Source organism: Macaca mulatta, chromosome 7 (assembly GCF_049350105.2).
Source record: "Macaca mulatta isolate MMU2019108-1 chromosome 7, T2T-MMU8v2.0, whole genome shotgun sequence".
Classification (NCBI taxonomy): domain Eukaryota; kingdom Metazoa; phylum Chordata; class Mammalia; order Primates; family Cercopithecidae; genus Macaca; species Macaca mulatta.
In genome coordinates, this window is record NC_133412.1 from 20,722,593 (window position 1) to 20,736,940 (window position 14,348).

At 40.0% G+C, this 14,348-nt stretch overlaps 1 protein-coding gene across 11 annotated transcripts in view; it reads left to right on the plus strand.

Moving 5' to 3' along the window:
• ADAL (adenosine deaminase like) overlaps positions 1 to 14,348 on the plus strand; it is a 34,450-nt gene that overhangs the window by 6,195 nt on the left and 13,907 nt on the right. For all 11 annotated transcript variants that reach the window (XR_013395535.1, XR_003731216.2, XM_077939212.1 and 8 more), the window contains 6 exons: positions 2,972 to 3,059; positions 6,072 to 6,153; positions 8,965 to 9,091; positions 10,136 to 10,216; positions 12,007 to 12,145; positions 14,073 to 14,173. Coding sequence is in view for 9 of the 11 variants with exons in the window: in XM_077939212.1 (XP_077795338.1) it covers positions 2,972 to 3,059; positions 6,072 to 6,153; positions 8,965 to 9,091; positions 10,136 to 10,216; positions 12,007 to 12,145; positions 14,073 to 14,173 (618 nt within the window). In the remaining 2 variants the exon portion in view is untranslated. The remainder of the gene's footprint in view (positions 1 to 2,971; positions 3,060 to 6,071; positions 6,154 to 8,964; positions 9,092 to 10,135; positions 10,217 to 12,006; positions 12,146 to 14,072; positions 14,174 to 14,348) is intronic.

Sequence of the window (14,348 nt, forward strand, 5' to 3'; positions counted from 1 at the left end):
GGTCCTGTTTTTCATATATAACATACATATATGAAATACTAGACCACAGGTGGAGATATCCTTAATAAAGCATTGTCTGTGTTACATAGGAGACTTACTTCATGGGTGGACATTACAGAGAAGGAAGAAGTTCATGAAGAGCTTAGAGATTAAGTGATTAATCCCTAGGGAAATTGTGCCTTCCCTCTGAGGGCACAAAGGATACCACTGTGTTCTCTTATCTGAAGCTCCATTATACTAGAGTCTGACATGGAAGATTGTCTTCTGTATCGTTGATCTGATTAGGATGGCATTTTAAAATGTTCTCTTTCTAAATGAAGAGAAGCAAAATTGTGTCAGTGATCCTAACCAGTAGAAAAAAAATGCAAAGAAAGTATAACCTGTGTTTCTGGACTGGTAACTTTTGACTGATCAAGCAAAAATTTTCCTCATTGGTAAAGACTGATCTTCATGATAAGTGGTAAGTAAATTAATCACCTTTTAGTTTCATTCAACAAAAGTTGACTGAGTGTCCACAGTGTTCCAGGCACTGTGGTAAAGTCTTAGAGAGATTGACACAGTTTCTGCCCCTGAGGAATTTATAATTATGTTGGAGAAACAGACAAATAAGCAGATATTGCAACATAGTGTAGTAAGCTCTGTGTTAGAGACACACGTAAGGATTTATAGGGAACCAAAAGGGCATTCTCTAAGCAGCGTCTCAAAAGATACCATTGAACATTGCTAAGAACGTCCACCACAGGGGCTCTGATCTCACTTTGTTGATGAGTGTTGTAGAGCAAAATGATGAAATTTAAATTTTGACAGTTTAATACTCTATGGGTATAATAATGGCATGCTCGTTGCTACATTCATTTCACAATGAAAGTTGAAAATCTTTATTAAATTAGGTGAGAAATAAGATTCTGTGCATTTGACCTAGTGCTATTAGGTGGTTCAGAGGGTGACAGTGGGGTGCCCTATATGATAAATGAAACGTCAATGAGAGTAAACTAAGAGATTGATTGTAAATGTAGAACTGAGTGTGAGGGAGATCACTGAAAACTCCAGTCAAGGTGACCTGGGTATAATCTCAAAGAGAGGATTGGAGTATGGCTGAAAAATGATACTCGTTATTACATGTACCAGACATTATTATTAGCACTACTTTCAGAAGTAGGTATTTTTATTGTTCCCTTTTTGTAGATGAAAAAATAGACTTAAAGAGGTTAAGTGTAACTTGCTTAAGATCACACACACAGAGTAAGTGGCGCACTATCTGGTCGCAGAGCTCGTGCTCTTTCCCATTTAAGCTTATACAGTCTTAGAGAGGTTTGAGTAAGTAGGAACTTAACTAATTGTGATGTACTTTGCCCGGAAAAAGAATTTGAATAGATACTGTCAGTCCAGCGCATAGGAGAGGAAAGCCCAAAGAGGTGTCCTCAGTACCTACTGCGCTACCTGCCACACATCACAGAAAGGGCTAAATCTGGCAAACGCAGATATGGACCCCAGGGAAATGTTCTTGGATGTGGGTTAGGGATGGTTCTGTAGGCTTCACTGTGGCCTAGATAAATCTTCCTCCCTTTGCTCTTGCTCTATACTTGTTAGTTTTTCATTGTTCATTTGGTTTTACAGGTACCTAGCCACTCAGAAAGAGGGAGCCTTGGATAGTAGTCACTTTAAAGGACTACTATTTCAAACCCTCACTTCTACCCTATTCCTCATTGTCAAACAGGTTTCTGCATTAGTCTCATGTGAGCCGGGGTAGGTGAGTGTGGGTCTGTTCTATTCTGGGGCAATGACAAGATCCAGGTTCCTCAACCTATTAATACAAAGGTGAGGCCACAATTTCGTAGTGTCAGTGACAGCAAGAGGGAGTTCCTGGAGTAGCAGTGCCATGGGGCCAATGCCATGAATGATGGCATGGAGGTTGCAGTATCATGCTCTTTGGTGGAATAGCAGTAGTGTCTTGCTTGGTCCAGGAGTTCTATGGATTTAGAATGCTGATGTATTATCTTTGGCTGTATTCTCAGAATCTGGGTCTTTAGACCTCTTGATGAAACTGAGATACCCATTCCGCTTACATTATAATAAGTTCGTTTTTGTCTTTAGTGGAAAAAGAAAAAAGAAGAGGCCTACAACTTGGATTGCTATCAATTCACCAAGGTAGTGCCATACTGTTAGGCACTGTCTGTACAAACAGCCAGCCCCTCTTGCTTTGCCAGGATGCTGCACTCACATGCCTGTGTGCGTGTAGTCAAAGCAGATTAAGATTAGGATACCAACTGTGAGGACTAATTAGGGCAGTTTGTCACAGCTTCACCAACCTAGCCTTTTTTTCTTGTAGATTTTTTAGGATTGAAGGCGGAAAGGAAAAACATGACTTTAGGAACTTTTGGATTATTGAGATTTGCACTAAATTGGATACAGTTTTACTCATATTTATCACCTACTTTCTTTGCCCTAAGTAATTCTTGAGAAAATTTAACACTTCCAGAATTTATTGAAAAATGTAACTTATTCCTAAATAACTTGAATAAAAACCTTAAGCCATGACTTCAAATAGCACATCAGTAATACCTAATCATTTTAGCTGTTTATTTCCGTATGTGCATTTCCTAGCAGTCTACACGTATAGATGGTTCCAGCTGGTTTTAGTTTCACGCCATTTCTCTATTTTATCATTCTGCTATTGTAAATACTAGGAAATAAATGTTTAAAAGGGGGGAAAGAAACAAAAGGTGTAGCTGATGTGCAGATTGGGATTGAACGTGGGAATGAGGGGTGATGGGAGTGATTGTAAATATTGCAGCCCTGCATAGTCTCCATCAGGGATGTGACAAAGTGGATAATCTCTACCACGTGAGAAACTTCCAACATTTCTTGCAAATCAAATTTAATGAATAAAATAAAGCTGTAGCACTTGGCACATTCATTGGGACCCTTACACAAACATTATCAATATTGTGTACGTTATCTTTATTATCAGGTCACAAAAGATGTCATAAAAGAATTTGCAGATGATGGTGTCAAGTACCTGGAACTAAGGAGCACACCCAGAAGAGAAAATGCTACCGGTAGAATTTATACTTCTCAGCAAATGTACTGTCCTTTTCCTATGTGCTTTGATCACTCACACGTTTGTGAGTGGGAATATGAAGCACTAACTTTTACACTATTGTGTTGTTCTGTATTTCATTGAACCTTTAGTCAACAGTCCAAGTCCTCTCTCTGATGTACGTTAATGATGTTCATTTTGTTTGTTTTAGAGACAGGGTCTTGCTGTCTTGCCCAGGCTGGAGTGCAGTGATGCAAACATAGCTCACTGTAACCACAAACTGCTTGGCCCAACGATCACCTCAGCCCCTATAAGTGCTGGGATTGCAGGTGTGAGCCACTGCACCCATCCTGATGTACATTATTAATGAGTGAGTTGTTCTTAAGTAAAAAGTAGTAAAATTCCAGTCAGGCATTATCTGTTTAAGGAAGGAAACAAAGGCCTGCAAGTTTCTTTTGTTCTTCCTTGTTTAGTTGTTTTCACTCTGAGAAAAGGATACCTGCTCCGTATGTTTGCCTTGGCACAAGCAGAGGCTGATTCTTGCTCCCTGCATCACAGGCACTTGTGAGACAATGCCGTTGAGTGGATGCAGAATCATGTTTTATGGTAGTTACTAAAATTATTCATTCACTTCTCAGGGAATAGTTTCTTTTTTTTTTTTTTTTGAGACGGAGTCTTGTGCTGTCACCCAGGCTGGAGTGCAGTGGCCGGATCTCAGCTTACTGCAAGCCCCGCCTCCCGGGTTTACACCATTCTCCTGCCTCAGCCTCCCGAGTAGGTGGGACTACAGGCGCCCGCCACCTCGCCCGGCTATTTTTTTGTATTTTTTTAGTAGAGACGGGGTTTCACTGTGTTAGCCAGGATGGTCTCGATCTCCTGACCTCGTGATCCGCCCGTCTCGACCTCCCAAAGTGCTGGGATTACAGGCTTGAGCCACCGCGCCCGGCCTCAGGGAATAGTTTCTTAGGCCAGGAGCAAGCTGTGATGTGGTAAAACCTCTTTGGATAGAGATGAGATCTGGCTATGGTCTGGAGGAATTTCCTGAGATCCTCCTTCTGTAATCAGCATCAGGAGACATTGGGGCCCTCTTAGCACCTTGTTTATGACCCAAAGAGATGTAGGTCATCTTGTTTCCTGATATGTGTAGCTTAGTAATCATTTGGGGGTAAAATTTTTGAAACTATTATTGTAAAGTATAAGTGTTTACGTAAGATAAGGAGAAGGCTCTCATCTTGCATTTTTGAACCGTAGAATCGGTTCCACGTTGTACTGGTGAGAGTAGTGAAAGGGAAGGAGAGAAGAGCCAACTCGTAGGGCTCTTTCGATGGAGTTCCAAAAGAAGGATATTAACCTAAATATGCAACAGTAGAGGAATGGTTAAATAAAGGCTAATGGAATATTAGACAACTATTAAAAATACTGGTGAAGACACTTTAATGACATGGGGAAATACTCAGAATCATGTTAAATGACTGAACTGGGTACATATATACCTAGTAGTATCTCCTCTATTTACAGATGTGTATGTGGGCAGAGTGCAATGACTTATGCCTGTAATTCCACCGCTTTGGGAGGCTGAGGCAAGAGAATCACTTGACGCCAGAAGTTCGAGACCAGCCTGGGCAACATCGTGAGACCCTACCTCTGTGGGCTCCAAGGGCTGCAGTGAACCGTGATCATGCCACTGCCCTCCAGCCTGAGCAGCAGAGAGACCTTAAAAAAGGTCTCTTGAAATAAGACATAGAAATAAATGTGTATATGTGTATTTAACAAACAGTAGTTACCTCTCAGTGGTGAGGTTATTTTTATTTATTTATTTATTTATTTTGAGACAGAGTCTTGCTCTGTCACCCAGACTGGAGTGCAGTGGTAGGATCTTGGCTCACTGCAACCTCCGCCTCCCAGGTTCAAGTGATTCTCCTGCATCAGCCTCCCGAGTAGCTGGGATTATAGGCACGTGCCACCACACCTGCTCATTTTCATATTTTTAGTAGAGACAGGATTTCACCATGTTGGCCAGAGTGGTCTCGAACTCCTGACTTCAAGTGATCGGCCTCCCAAGTAAAGACGGGGTTTTGCCATGTTGCCCAAGCTGGTCTCAAACTCCTGGGCTGAAAGTGATACGCCCGCCTTGGCCTCCCAAAGTGCTGGGATTACAGGCATGCTACCACACCCTATTTTTATTTTTATTTATAACTTTATGTATTTTACCAGAGACTTTCCACCAAACATAAGCATTTTATAATCTGGGTAAAAGGGTATTTTATTTTTCCCAATGTAGCCTAAAGAAAAAGAAAAAAAGGTATTTGACAGGAGGTTGCTCTGGAGAGTGCCCTTGCAGATCGCCCCAGAGAGCAGAGTGTTCATACTTGGAAGAACATCCTGGTTCCCTGGATGAGAAACACTAAGCCCAAGCAGGATTGAGGGGAAAGGAATCCAAGTTAGGACTTTTTTTCTGGACCAGGAGAGAAAATGTCCCTTTAAAAAATAAAAAAAGCAGGACGGGTGTGGTGGCTCATGCCTGTAATCCCAGCACTTTGGGAGGCCAAGGCGGGCGTATCACTTTCAGCCCAGGAGTTTGAGACCAGCTTGGGCAACATGGCAAAACCCCGTCTTTACTAAAAATCCAAAAACTAGCTGGACGTGGTGGTACACGTCTGTAGTCTCAGCTACTCAGGAGGCTGAGGTCGCAGGATGGCTTGAGCTTGAGAGACAAAGGTTGCAGTGAGCCAAGATTGTACCACTGCACTCCAGCCTGGGTGACAGCCAGACCCTGTCTCGAAAAAAAAAAAAAAAAAAGTCTTTATTTTTTTCATTTCATTTCTGTAACACTTCATTTTCCCCCAGTTTTATTAAAATATAATTTACTTTTACTCAAATGTACCCATAAGGGCCATATTTTCGCTCATCTTTAACCATGCCCTTGTCATAGCATAAAGTGAAAATGTACTTGTTCATATAGGATTGCTGAAGGTGAAGGATGAAATAGTTGATGATCTCTTTACATGTATTTTCTGTGTGTCCTTTCCAGGAATGACTAAAAAGACTTATGTGGAATCTATACTTGAAGGTATAAAACAATCCAAACAAGAAAACTTAGACATTGATGTTAGGTAAGAAGATTGTACCTTAGTAGTTAACATTTACAAAACCAGAATGTTAATTTTTACTGTTTTGATCGTGGGTGTAATGGATTTTTTAGAATTAATCATTCATTGATTTATACAATAGAAAAATAAAATCAAGAACCCTGTTGTTTAAAGTGAGAACACAATTCTGAATTTATTCATAAGGCAATATAATTCTGAGTATTTTTACATGGGTAAAGTATGGTGTTCCTTTGCCGTTAAGCTAAAATGAACTTCTTACTGTGGCCTACAAGGTCCCACATGATCTGGCTGCCTCTGTTAATTCAGCAGCTCATCTAGACCACTCCTCTTCCCTTACCGTGGGCGTGCTGTCTCTTCCTAAAATAAACAAGAAAACTGTCCCCCTTCAGCACCTTTGTTTAGTATTCCCCAGAACACATTTCTACGAGATTCCTGCCCAACTGGCTGGCTGCTTCTCATTATTCAGATCTCAATTTGGCTGTTACTTCCTCAGAGGGGCCTTCCTTTACGACTCTGTCTAAAGTGCCCCACTAATCCTCTAGTCACCCATCTATTTCCTTTATGGCATTATTTGTAACAAGATAAGGAATTATCTTGTGTTAGTTTGTATGTATGCCCACCCGCTAGAGTGTAAGTGTAGTGAAGCCAAGGACCTTGTTTTATGATTCACCACTTTGTTGAGCCCATACTATGTACCGACTTTATGGTAAGTACTAAAGATGTACTTGTGAATCATGTACATGTAGATTCACAAGTACATCTTTAGTACTTACCATAAAGTCGGTACATAGTATGGGCTCAACAAAGCCCTAAATGAAGAAAGAAAAAAAGCTAGCTGTATAGTTTCAGGTTATAAGACTCTAAAAATTAAGCTTAACTAAACTAATAACCCCAATAAAAAACCAAGCAGAAGAATAGAATGCAGAGAAGAAGACATACAAAGAGCTGGTAAATGTATAGAAATACATAGAAAACTACTAAACTCATTAATCATATATTACAATGCTGTTTCCGTAGGCTAAAAAAAAGTAATAGCAAGGGTTTGTAAAGTTACACACTGCTGGTAAGCATATGTAATTAATAAAACCTCTTTAAATCCTGCACTGGTACACAAGTAAGGGGAGGAAAAAGCCTCTCTAAAGAGCAATGTATGTCAAAATTTATAAAAAAGTTTTTCCCTCTGACCCAGCAATTCTGTGCCAGAAATGCATCCTAGGAAATAGATTGATTTATGCATAAGATTCCTTATTATAATGTTATAACAAAAATTAGAAAATAGCCTAGAATGTCCAGCATTCAGAGGATAATTACATTGTGGTATGTTCACATGATTCATACTATTTTCTAACATTATTTTAATGGCATGGGAAGTTGCTAAGTGAAAAAAAAGATACAGCATTTTATATATTGTTGATCTAAATTTTGTAAATGAATAAATGAACAAATGCTGAAGGAATTTGTGAATAAATAGTAAGCTAATAACTGCTTTAGAAAAATTACAGGGGTTCTCTGGGTATTCAAGAAATATTAACAGGCCAAGCACGGTGACTCATGCCTGTAATCCCAGAACTTTGGGAAGCCAGTGCGGGCAGATCACCTGAGGTCAGGAGTTCAAGACCAGCCTGGGCAACATGGTGAAACCTATCTCTACTAAAAATACAAAAATTAGCCAGGTGTGGTGGCAGGCACCTGTAATCCCAGCTACTTGGGAGGCTGAGGCAGAATCGCTTGAACCCGGGAGGTGGAGGTTGCAGTGAGCTAAGATCGTGCCATTTCATTCCAGCCTGGGTGAGAAGAATGAAACTCTGTCTCAAAAAAAAATAAAAAAAGAAATATTAGCTGGGTGCGGTGGGTCACGCCTATAATCCCAGCACTTTGGGAGGCCGAGGTGGTGGATCATGAGATCAAAGAGATCAAGACCATCCTGGCCAACATGGTGAAACCCCGTCTCTACTAAAAATACAAAAAAGCCAGGCGTGGTGGCAGACGCCTGTAGTCCCAGCTACTTAGGAGGTTGAGGCAGAGGTTGCAGTGAGCCAGTATCAAGCCACTGCACTCCAGCCTGGGCACAGAGCAAGACTCCGTCTCAAAAAAAAAAAAAAAAAAAAAAGGATTAACAGAGATTCTCTGGGTATTCAAGTCCTATAGAATTCCAGCTAATATTTGAAGAATGAACTTTTATCAGATATTTGATACATTTTCGAATGAGAATATTTCTAATTTTGTAACCCCTAATGAAATAATGGATCTCAGCCTCATAAGAGCACACCACCACCAGTTTACTCTTACCAAAAAATGGAACCTGATCTGCCTCTAGACTAGATAGGAAATATAAGAAATAGGACAACATGTTAACAACACAGGGATACAATCAACAAAATCCAGACCATGGAAAACTTTGTAGGACAAACAACTTGGTTTCTTCAACAAAGAAGTTACAAGAAAAGCAGGGTGGGAGGTGGGAGGAGAGGAAGGAATGGTTGTAGATTAAGACAGCCTTAAAAGACACATTGACTTACACAAAGTATGGACTTGTTTGGATCCTGAATCAAACAAACTGAAGAAACAAATACAGGAACAAAAAAACCTCAAAAGACAACTGTAGATCTGAACACTGACTAGATGCTTGATGCTATTCAGGAATTCATGTGTCAGTCCATATGGCAAAGTAAAATGTCAGGTTGTCTACATTCAGTCAGGCTATACTTTTCCTAGTGAGATGTATTACAGAGGCTGCCGTCTCTGTCTGTACTCAGAATTGTCTTTTTCATCTGTGTCATATTAGTTTTCAACTCTGTCTTTCTTATGTTAAAGGTATTTGATAACAGTTGACAGAAGAGGTGGCCCTTTAGTAGCCAAGGAGACTGTAAAACTTGCCGAGGAGTTCTTCCTTTCTACTGAGGGTATAGTTCTTGGCCTTGACCTCAGTGGAGACCCAACTGTAAGTTATTTTTCCTACATATATTTTAATTCTAAAAGGTAGAATCAGTTAGTGGGATAAGGACTAGCTTCGGGCATCTTGTGTTGCATTCTGCAGAGTGTCCAGCAGACACTCCATTGTGTGGATGAAGGCCTGTTCTGCCCTGGATGACCAGAATGCCTAGAGCAGCTCTCATCCAAGGTTCTGTGAAACAATTAAGTACACTAAAAAAAAAAAAAAAAAAAAAACAGTTGCCTGACTATATGACTGTTTTCTCCATTCTTCTAAAGATGGTGCACAGCTAGTACCAGACTATCTGCACTATAATGTAATTCATTACATACAATGGATAGATGTCTTAGGGTGTTGGGGCTTAACTATTTCATGGATAGTTGAGAAATGTTGACCTGAGCTTCTTGAATGTCAGATTCAAGCAGAAATCTTGATATTTGGGGCTGGATAATTTGTTGTGGGGCTGCCCCATGCATTGTAGGATGTTTAGCAGTATCCTTGGCCTCTACCCACTAGATGCCAGTAGCACTCTCCCAGATGTGACAACCAAAAATGTCTCCAGACATTGCCAAATAGCCCCTGGGGGGGCAGAATTGCTCCTGGTTGAAAACAACTGAATAAGAGAGTCCCATGAAACTGATTCTTACGGCTTTGTCCAAACCTAGAGTATTCTGCCCTTCTTTTTATCCACCTGTTTAACAGAAGTGTTTTGAGTAATCATGAGAGTTCCTGAGTCAAGTGAGTGAGTTCCCCTTAGCTCTGGATATCTAGGTGTCCTTCCAGGCATAAAGTTTGGTGACTACTATATCCAGCTTAGCTGACTGACCTCAGTTTACTGTTACTAGACAAGATTCTCAAGGTCAGGGACTGTGCCTTTGCCAGCTTTGTGTTCAGCAAAGTGGCTAGCACACTGTAGGTGCTTTATAAACAAGATGTGCAAATGAATTAATCTACCATAATTTTTTCTGCCATTATATTTATTGGAATGGAGTACTCAGTTCCTCGGTTTTCCCAGAATTCTCACGCATCCTCATTTTAACTTTTATCTTTAAGGTAGGACAAGCAAAAGACTTCATGGAACCTCTTTTAGAAGCTAAGAAAGCAGGTCTGAAGTTGGCATTGCATCTTTCAGAGGTAAATAATATTGTCTTAGGCTAAAAGGGACAGATTGTAATAGAAAATAATAGGGTCATTTGTAAGTGACTAGGAATAAACCTAGATTGGGAAAACATTTTTAAAAAAGGGGAAGTAGAAATATTTTTAAATACATGACTTGCTTTAGTCTCTAGTATTACTGTTTTTATCCTTTTGTGGTTCCTGGGAGTGGCTGTTGACTCAAATGCCAGCTGTGTCATTAAAAGCAGCTTAATGACATCTTGCTAGAGAAAATGCATGCATTTCCAACATCTGTCTTGTCATTGGCAAGCTGACTCTAAGAAAAGCACCAATTTATCTCACCTGTCCTCATAGTAGAAGGGACCTGATTTTTATCACATCCAATGGCAATAAAGGAAGCAGCTCATCATTTTACAAAGCCCAGCAAAGAGGTCCAGTTCCCTCATCAGCCCCAAGCTCACTGGTAGCATGAACGTAGTGACAGATAATTGCTGGGAAGTAGTCACTTTCATAAGCACATCCTTGTGAGGCAAACGCCTTGTGAGGGACTCTGCTGCAATTTTCCCCATTTTATAGATGGATTTACTTTTTACCTCAATACTTCTATCTATTTATTTCTTAAATGCAGAAAATAATACTTAGTCTACTTACCTCACAGAGTTATTGTATTAAAGGGGTAATGTATAAAGTTTAAGTAGCATCATGATTTAAAGATTAAGGAAAAAAATCAGAACCCCTTGCCAGTACTTGTATCTTTCATGTCTATAAGTAGAACATCAGTAATCTAGTGGCAGGACTTAAAATATAGAATCCATGTTTCCATACTCTAATTCGAAAGACCTTTCATCCACAGGACGTCCTATGGCTGACCTACCTGATGCGTGATAGAAACCATTGGTCATTATAAGGGAATAGCACATGTGACAGTGACCAGTTATCTCTGGCCTTGTGTGCAACATCACAACTTGTTCTTTACCTTCGTTTCTGTTGCTTTTATCATCCAGTCCATTGGATATAAAACCTTTCATTAAAAATGTTCTAAGAATTTGTGTTTTGGGCAATCCAGGAGATAAAGAGCACAGCCAGACATTTTCATGGTGATTGTGGTATGTACATAGCCAGCCTTGTCAGAATCAAACATGATGAGCACACTATGTGAGGGAAGTAACTGGGCCCTGGAGTCAGACTGAGTTAGGTTTCACCCTTATCTCTGCCGTTCACTAGCTCTGTGACCTTGGACAACTTTTTAAAAAAAAATGCTTTACATTTTTAACTGTCAGAGTTATGTGTACCTGAAAAAAATCCAAGTGTCAAGAAGGAAAGTATTAAAAATTAAAAGCCCAATTTCTATTTGTTTTGCTCCCTAGAGTTAATATGTTAACAGTTTTGTGTTTATATTTTTTGAGAACTTTTTATAATATATATGAACACATGTATATTACAGAACACACATATAGGTATAGAGTTACGAAGTTTTATTTTTCGAAAATTACTTAATTTTTCTCAGCTTTAATTTCTTCATCTTAATACTTTTTAAGATTCTTGTGAGGCCTTAAATAATTTCTGTGAAAAAGCACAAAGTAGGTTCTTAATAAGTATTTATTATTATCATTGAAATGAATCTAGAAGAATATTGAGGAAAGAATGATAAAAGTCAAAGAGAGCTAGGAAGGCAGTAGTAGTTCAGTTTTCCAAAAGGTCTGCATTAAGTACTACTCAGAGGTGCAGAGTACCTAGCTATAGAAAAAAAATTCTCTTTAAGAACCACTGAAAGAGGCCATTGATCCCCTTTCCTCCCCTTTCTTTAGATTCCAAACCAAAAAAAAGAAACACAAATACTCCTGGATCTGCTTCCTGACAGAATCGGGCATGGGACATTTCTCAACTCCGGTGAGAGAGGATCCCTGGATCTGGTGGACTTTGTGAGGCAACATCGGATACCACTGGGTAAGGCTTGGAGTTTCAGGTCTTCCAGATGACTCTCTGTCCCTCCCCCAATCCCCAGGTTTTCTGGGGATTGTAGAGAAGTAGTGTTCTCAAAGTACGAATGTCATCTCGCTATTAAAAGATGCATGGAGTGTGTGCTTTCTGAGCCTTATTTAAGTAACAGAAAGCTTCAGCTTCCATTAGAATATAAGCTCTATAAGAGCAGGGCCCCTGCTTGTCTTATTCATTGCTACATTCTCCAGTGCTTGGAACTCAATAAGAATTTTTTAAAGGAATAAAGGGTCATCTAGAATTTTGAAATGACTTTAACAAAATTGACATGTGTTTTGAAAATATGTAACATTATTTAAAACTTAAACATGGAAAATCCCAAGTATATTTTCACATGTCTGTTGATCATTACACACTTGATTGTCTGTGTTTATGAAGTGCCTACTTTGTTGTCATTGCTGTCAATATAGCAGTACACAAAACAGGCAAGATTTCTTTCCCAAGAAACTCATTCTAGCAGAGGGAAGACGGTAAACAAATATACAAGAAAGTATCAGTGTTCTATGAAGAAAATTAAACAGGCTGATATAGTAGTGATTGTATAACCACTTTCGATTGGATGGTTAGGAAAGGCCTTTCTAAAGAAGGAAGAAGTGGTTGGCTGCAAACCATTTTACAGAATGATCAATTTGCTAAATTTACCAATTTATAAAAATGCTTGTGTGAGTATGTTTTAACTAGAGTTTTCAGCAATTCATAATGGGTGAGATTTGCTTTTTTTTTTTTTTTTAAACAAAGGAAAATTTTAAATATCCACCAAAGTGGAGAGAATGGGAACCACTGGCATAGTGATCTTACTTGGTGTGGTGGCCCGGCTCTGCTCCCAACAGAGTGAGGGGGGGAGTTTGGGTTTGTCATCCCTTAAACTGAGGGAGCCTGTGTTGAGGCTGCCTTACTCAAGTGAGCAGATGCCATCGATCAAGTCAGTCAGGTATTTACTCTGGCTGAGGAAACTGGTAATATTTCCAGGAAGGAATTTGTTAGTAGTAGGAGTCAATTCTCTTTTTTTTTTTTTTTTTTTTTTGGAGATGGAGTCTCGCTCTGTTGCCCAGGCTGGAGTGCAGTGGTGCAATCTCGGCTCACTGCAAACTCTGCCTCCTGGGTTGACGCCATTCTCCTGCCTCAGCCTCCCTGGTAGCTGGGACTTACAGGCACCCGCCACCACACCTGGCTCATTTTGTTTTTTTGTGGTTTTTTTTTAGTAGAGATGGGGTTTCACTGTGTTAGCCAGGATGGTCTTGATCCCCTGATCTTATGATCCACCCACCTTGGCCTCCCAGATTGCTGGGATTACAGGCGTGAGCCACCGCACCCGGTCAATAGTAGGAGTCATTCTTAAGATGGGCTTAACTTACCTAGAAGCAGAAGGAGGTGAATGGATGATTGTCTGGGTGAAAGTGTTTAGGGGTTCTTAGAAGCCATGGCAAAGTCCCTGCTCATTCTTAGCTCTTCATAATGCTCTCACACGCAGTGCTACAGTTTTCTTACCTTTGTTTTGGCTTCCACTGTTAGACCAGGAGGGATTGCAGTAGCTTTTCAAAAAACCCTTCTGCTCCTATCATTGATAATTCTCTGCTTTTTTCATCATGACATTCCTCTGTCCTCTCTATTTTGGTCAAAGAAAGAGAAGTGCATGGCTGTGAAAGGGATATTAATTCTTTGCCTGGTACCGCTGTTGCCATAAGTTGCAGCACATATTTCCTATACAACTACACTAATTGAACTACAAATTTTCACACATAAGGAAAGGTCAGCTTTGTAAACTAATAAACTAAATTAGCAAATTTTGGAAAGATTTCTTATGTATCTACTTGGTGAACACAGTGAGTTCACTTATTTGCTTTTAATAAGAGATTTTTTTCCCCTCTTCATCTAGAACTCTGTTTGACCTCAAACGTCAAAAGTCAGACAGTTCCATCTTATGACCAGCACCATTTCGGATTCTGGTACAGCATTGCCCATCCTTCTGTGATCTGTGTAAGGTGTTCCGTGTGAAGTATTTTGCTCCTTTTTGCTCCCTGAGTTGCATTAAGTCAGATGTTCACTACCTAGCTGACTGCCTTGCATGTCTGAGGATAATGCCCAAGTAGAGGAGTTAGAAGGGACTGGGGTATGGCTGGGTATAGTGGCGCACACCTGTAATCCCAGCTAC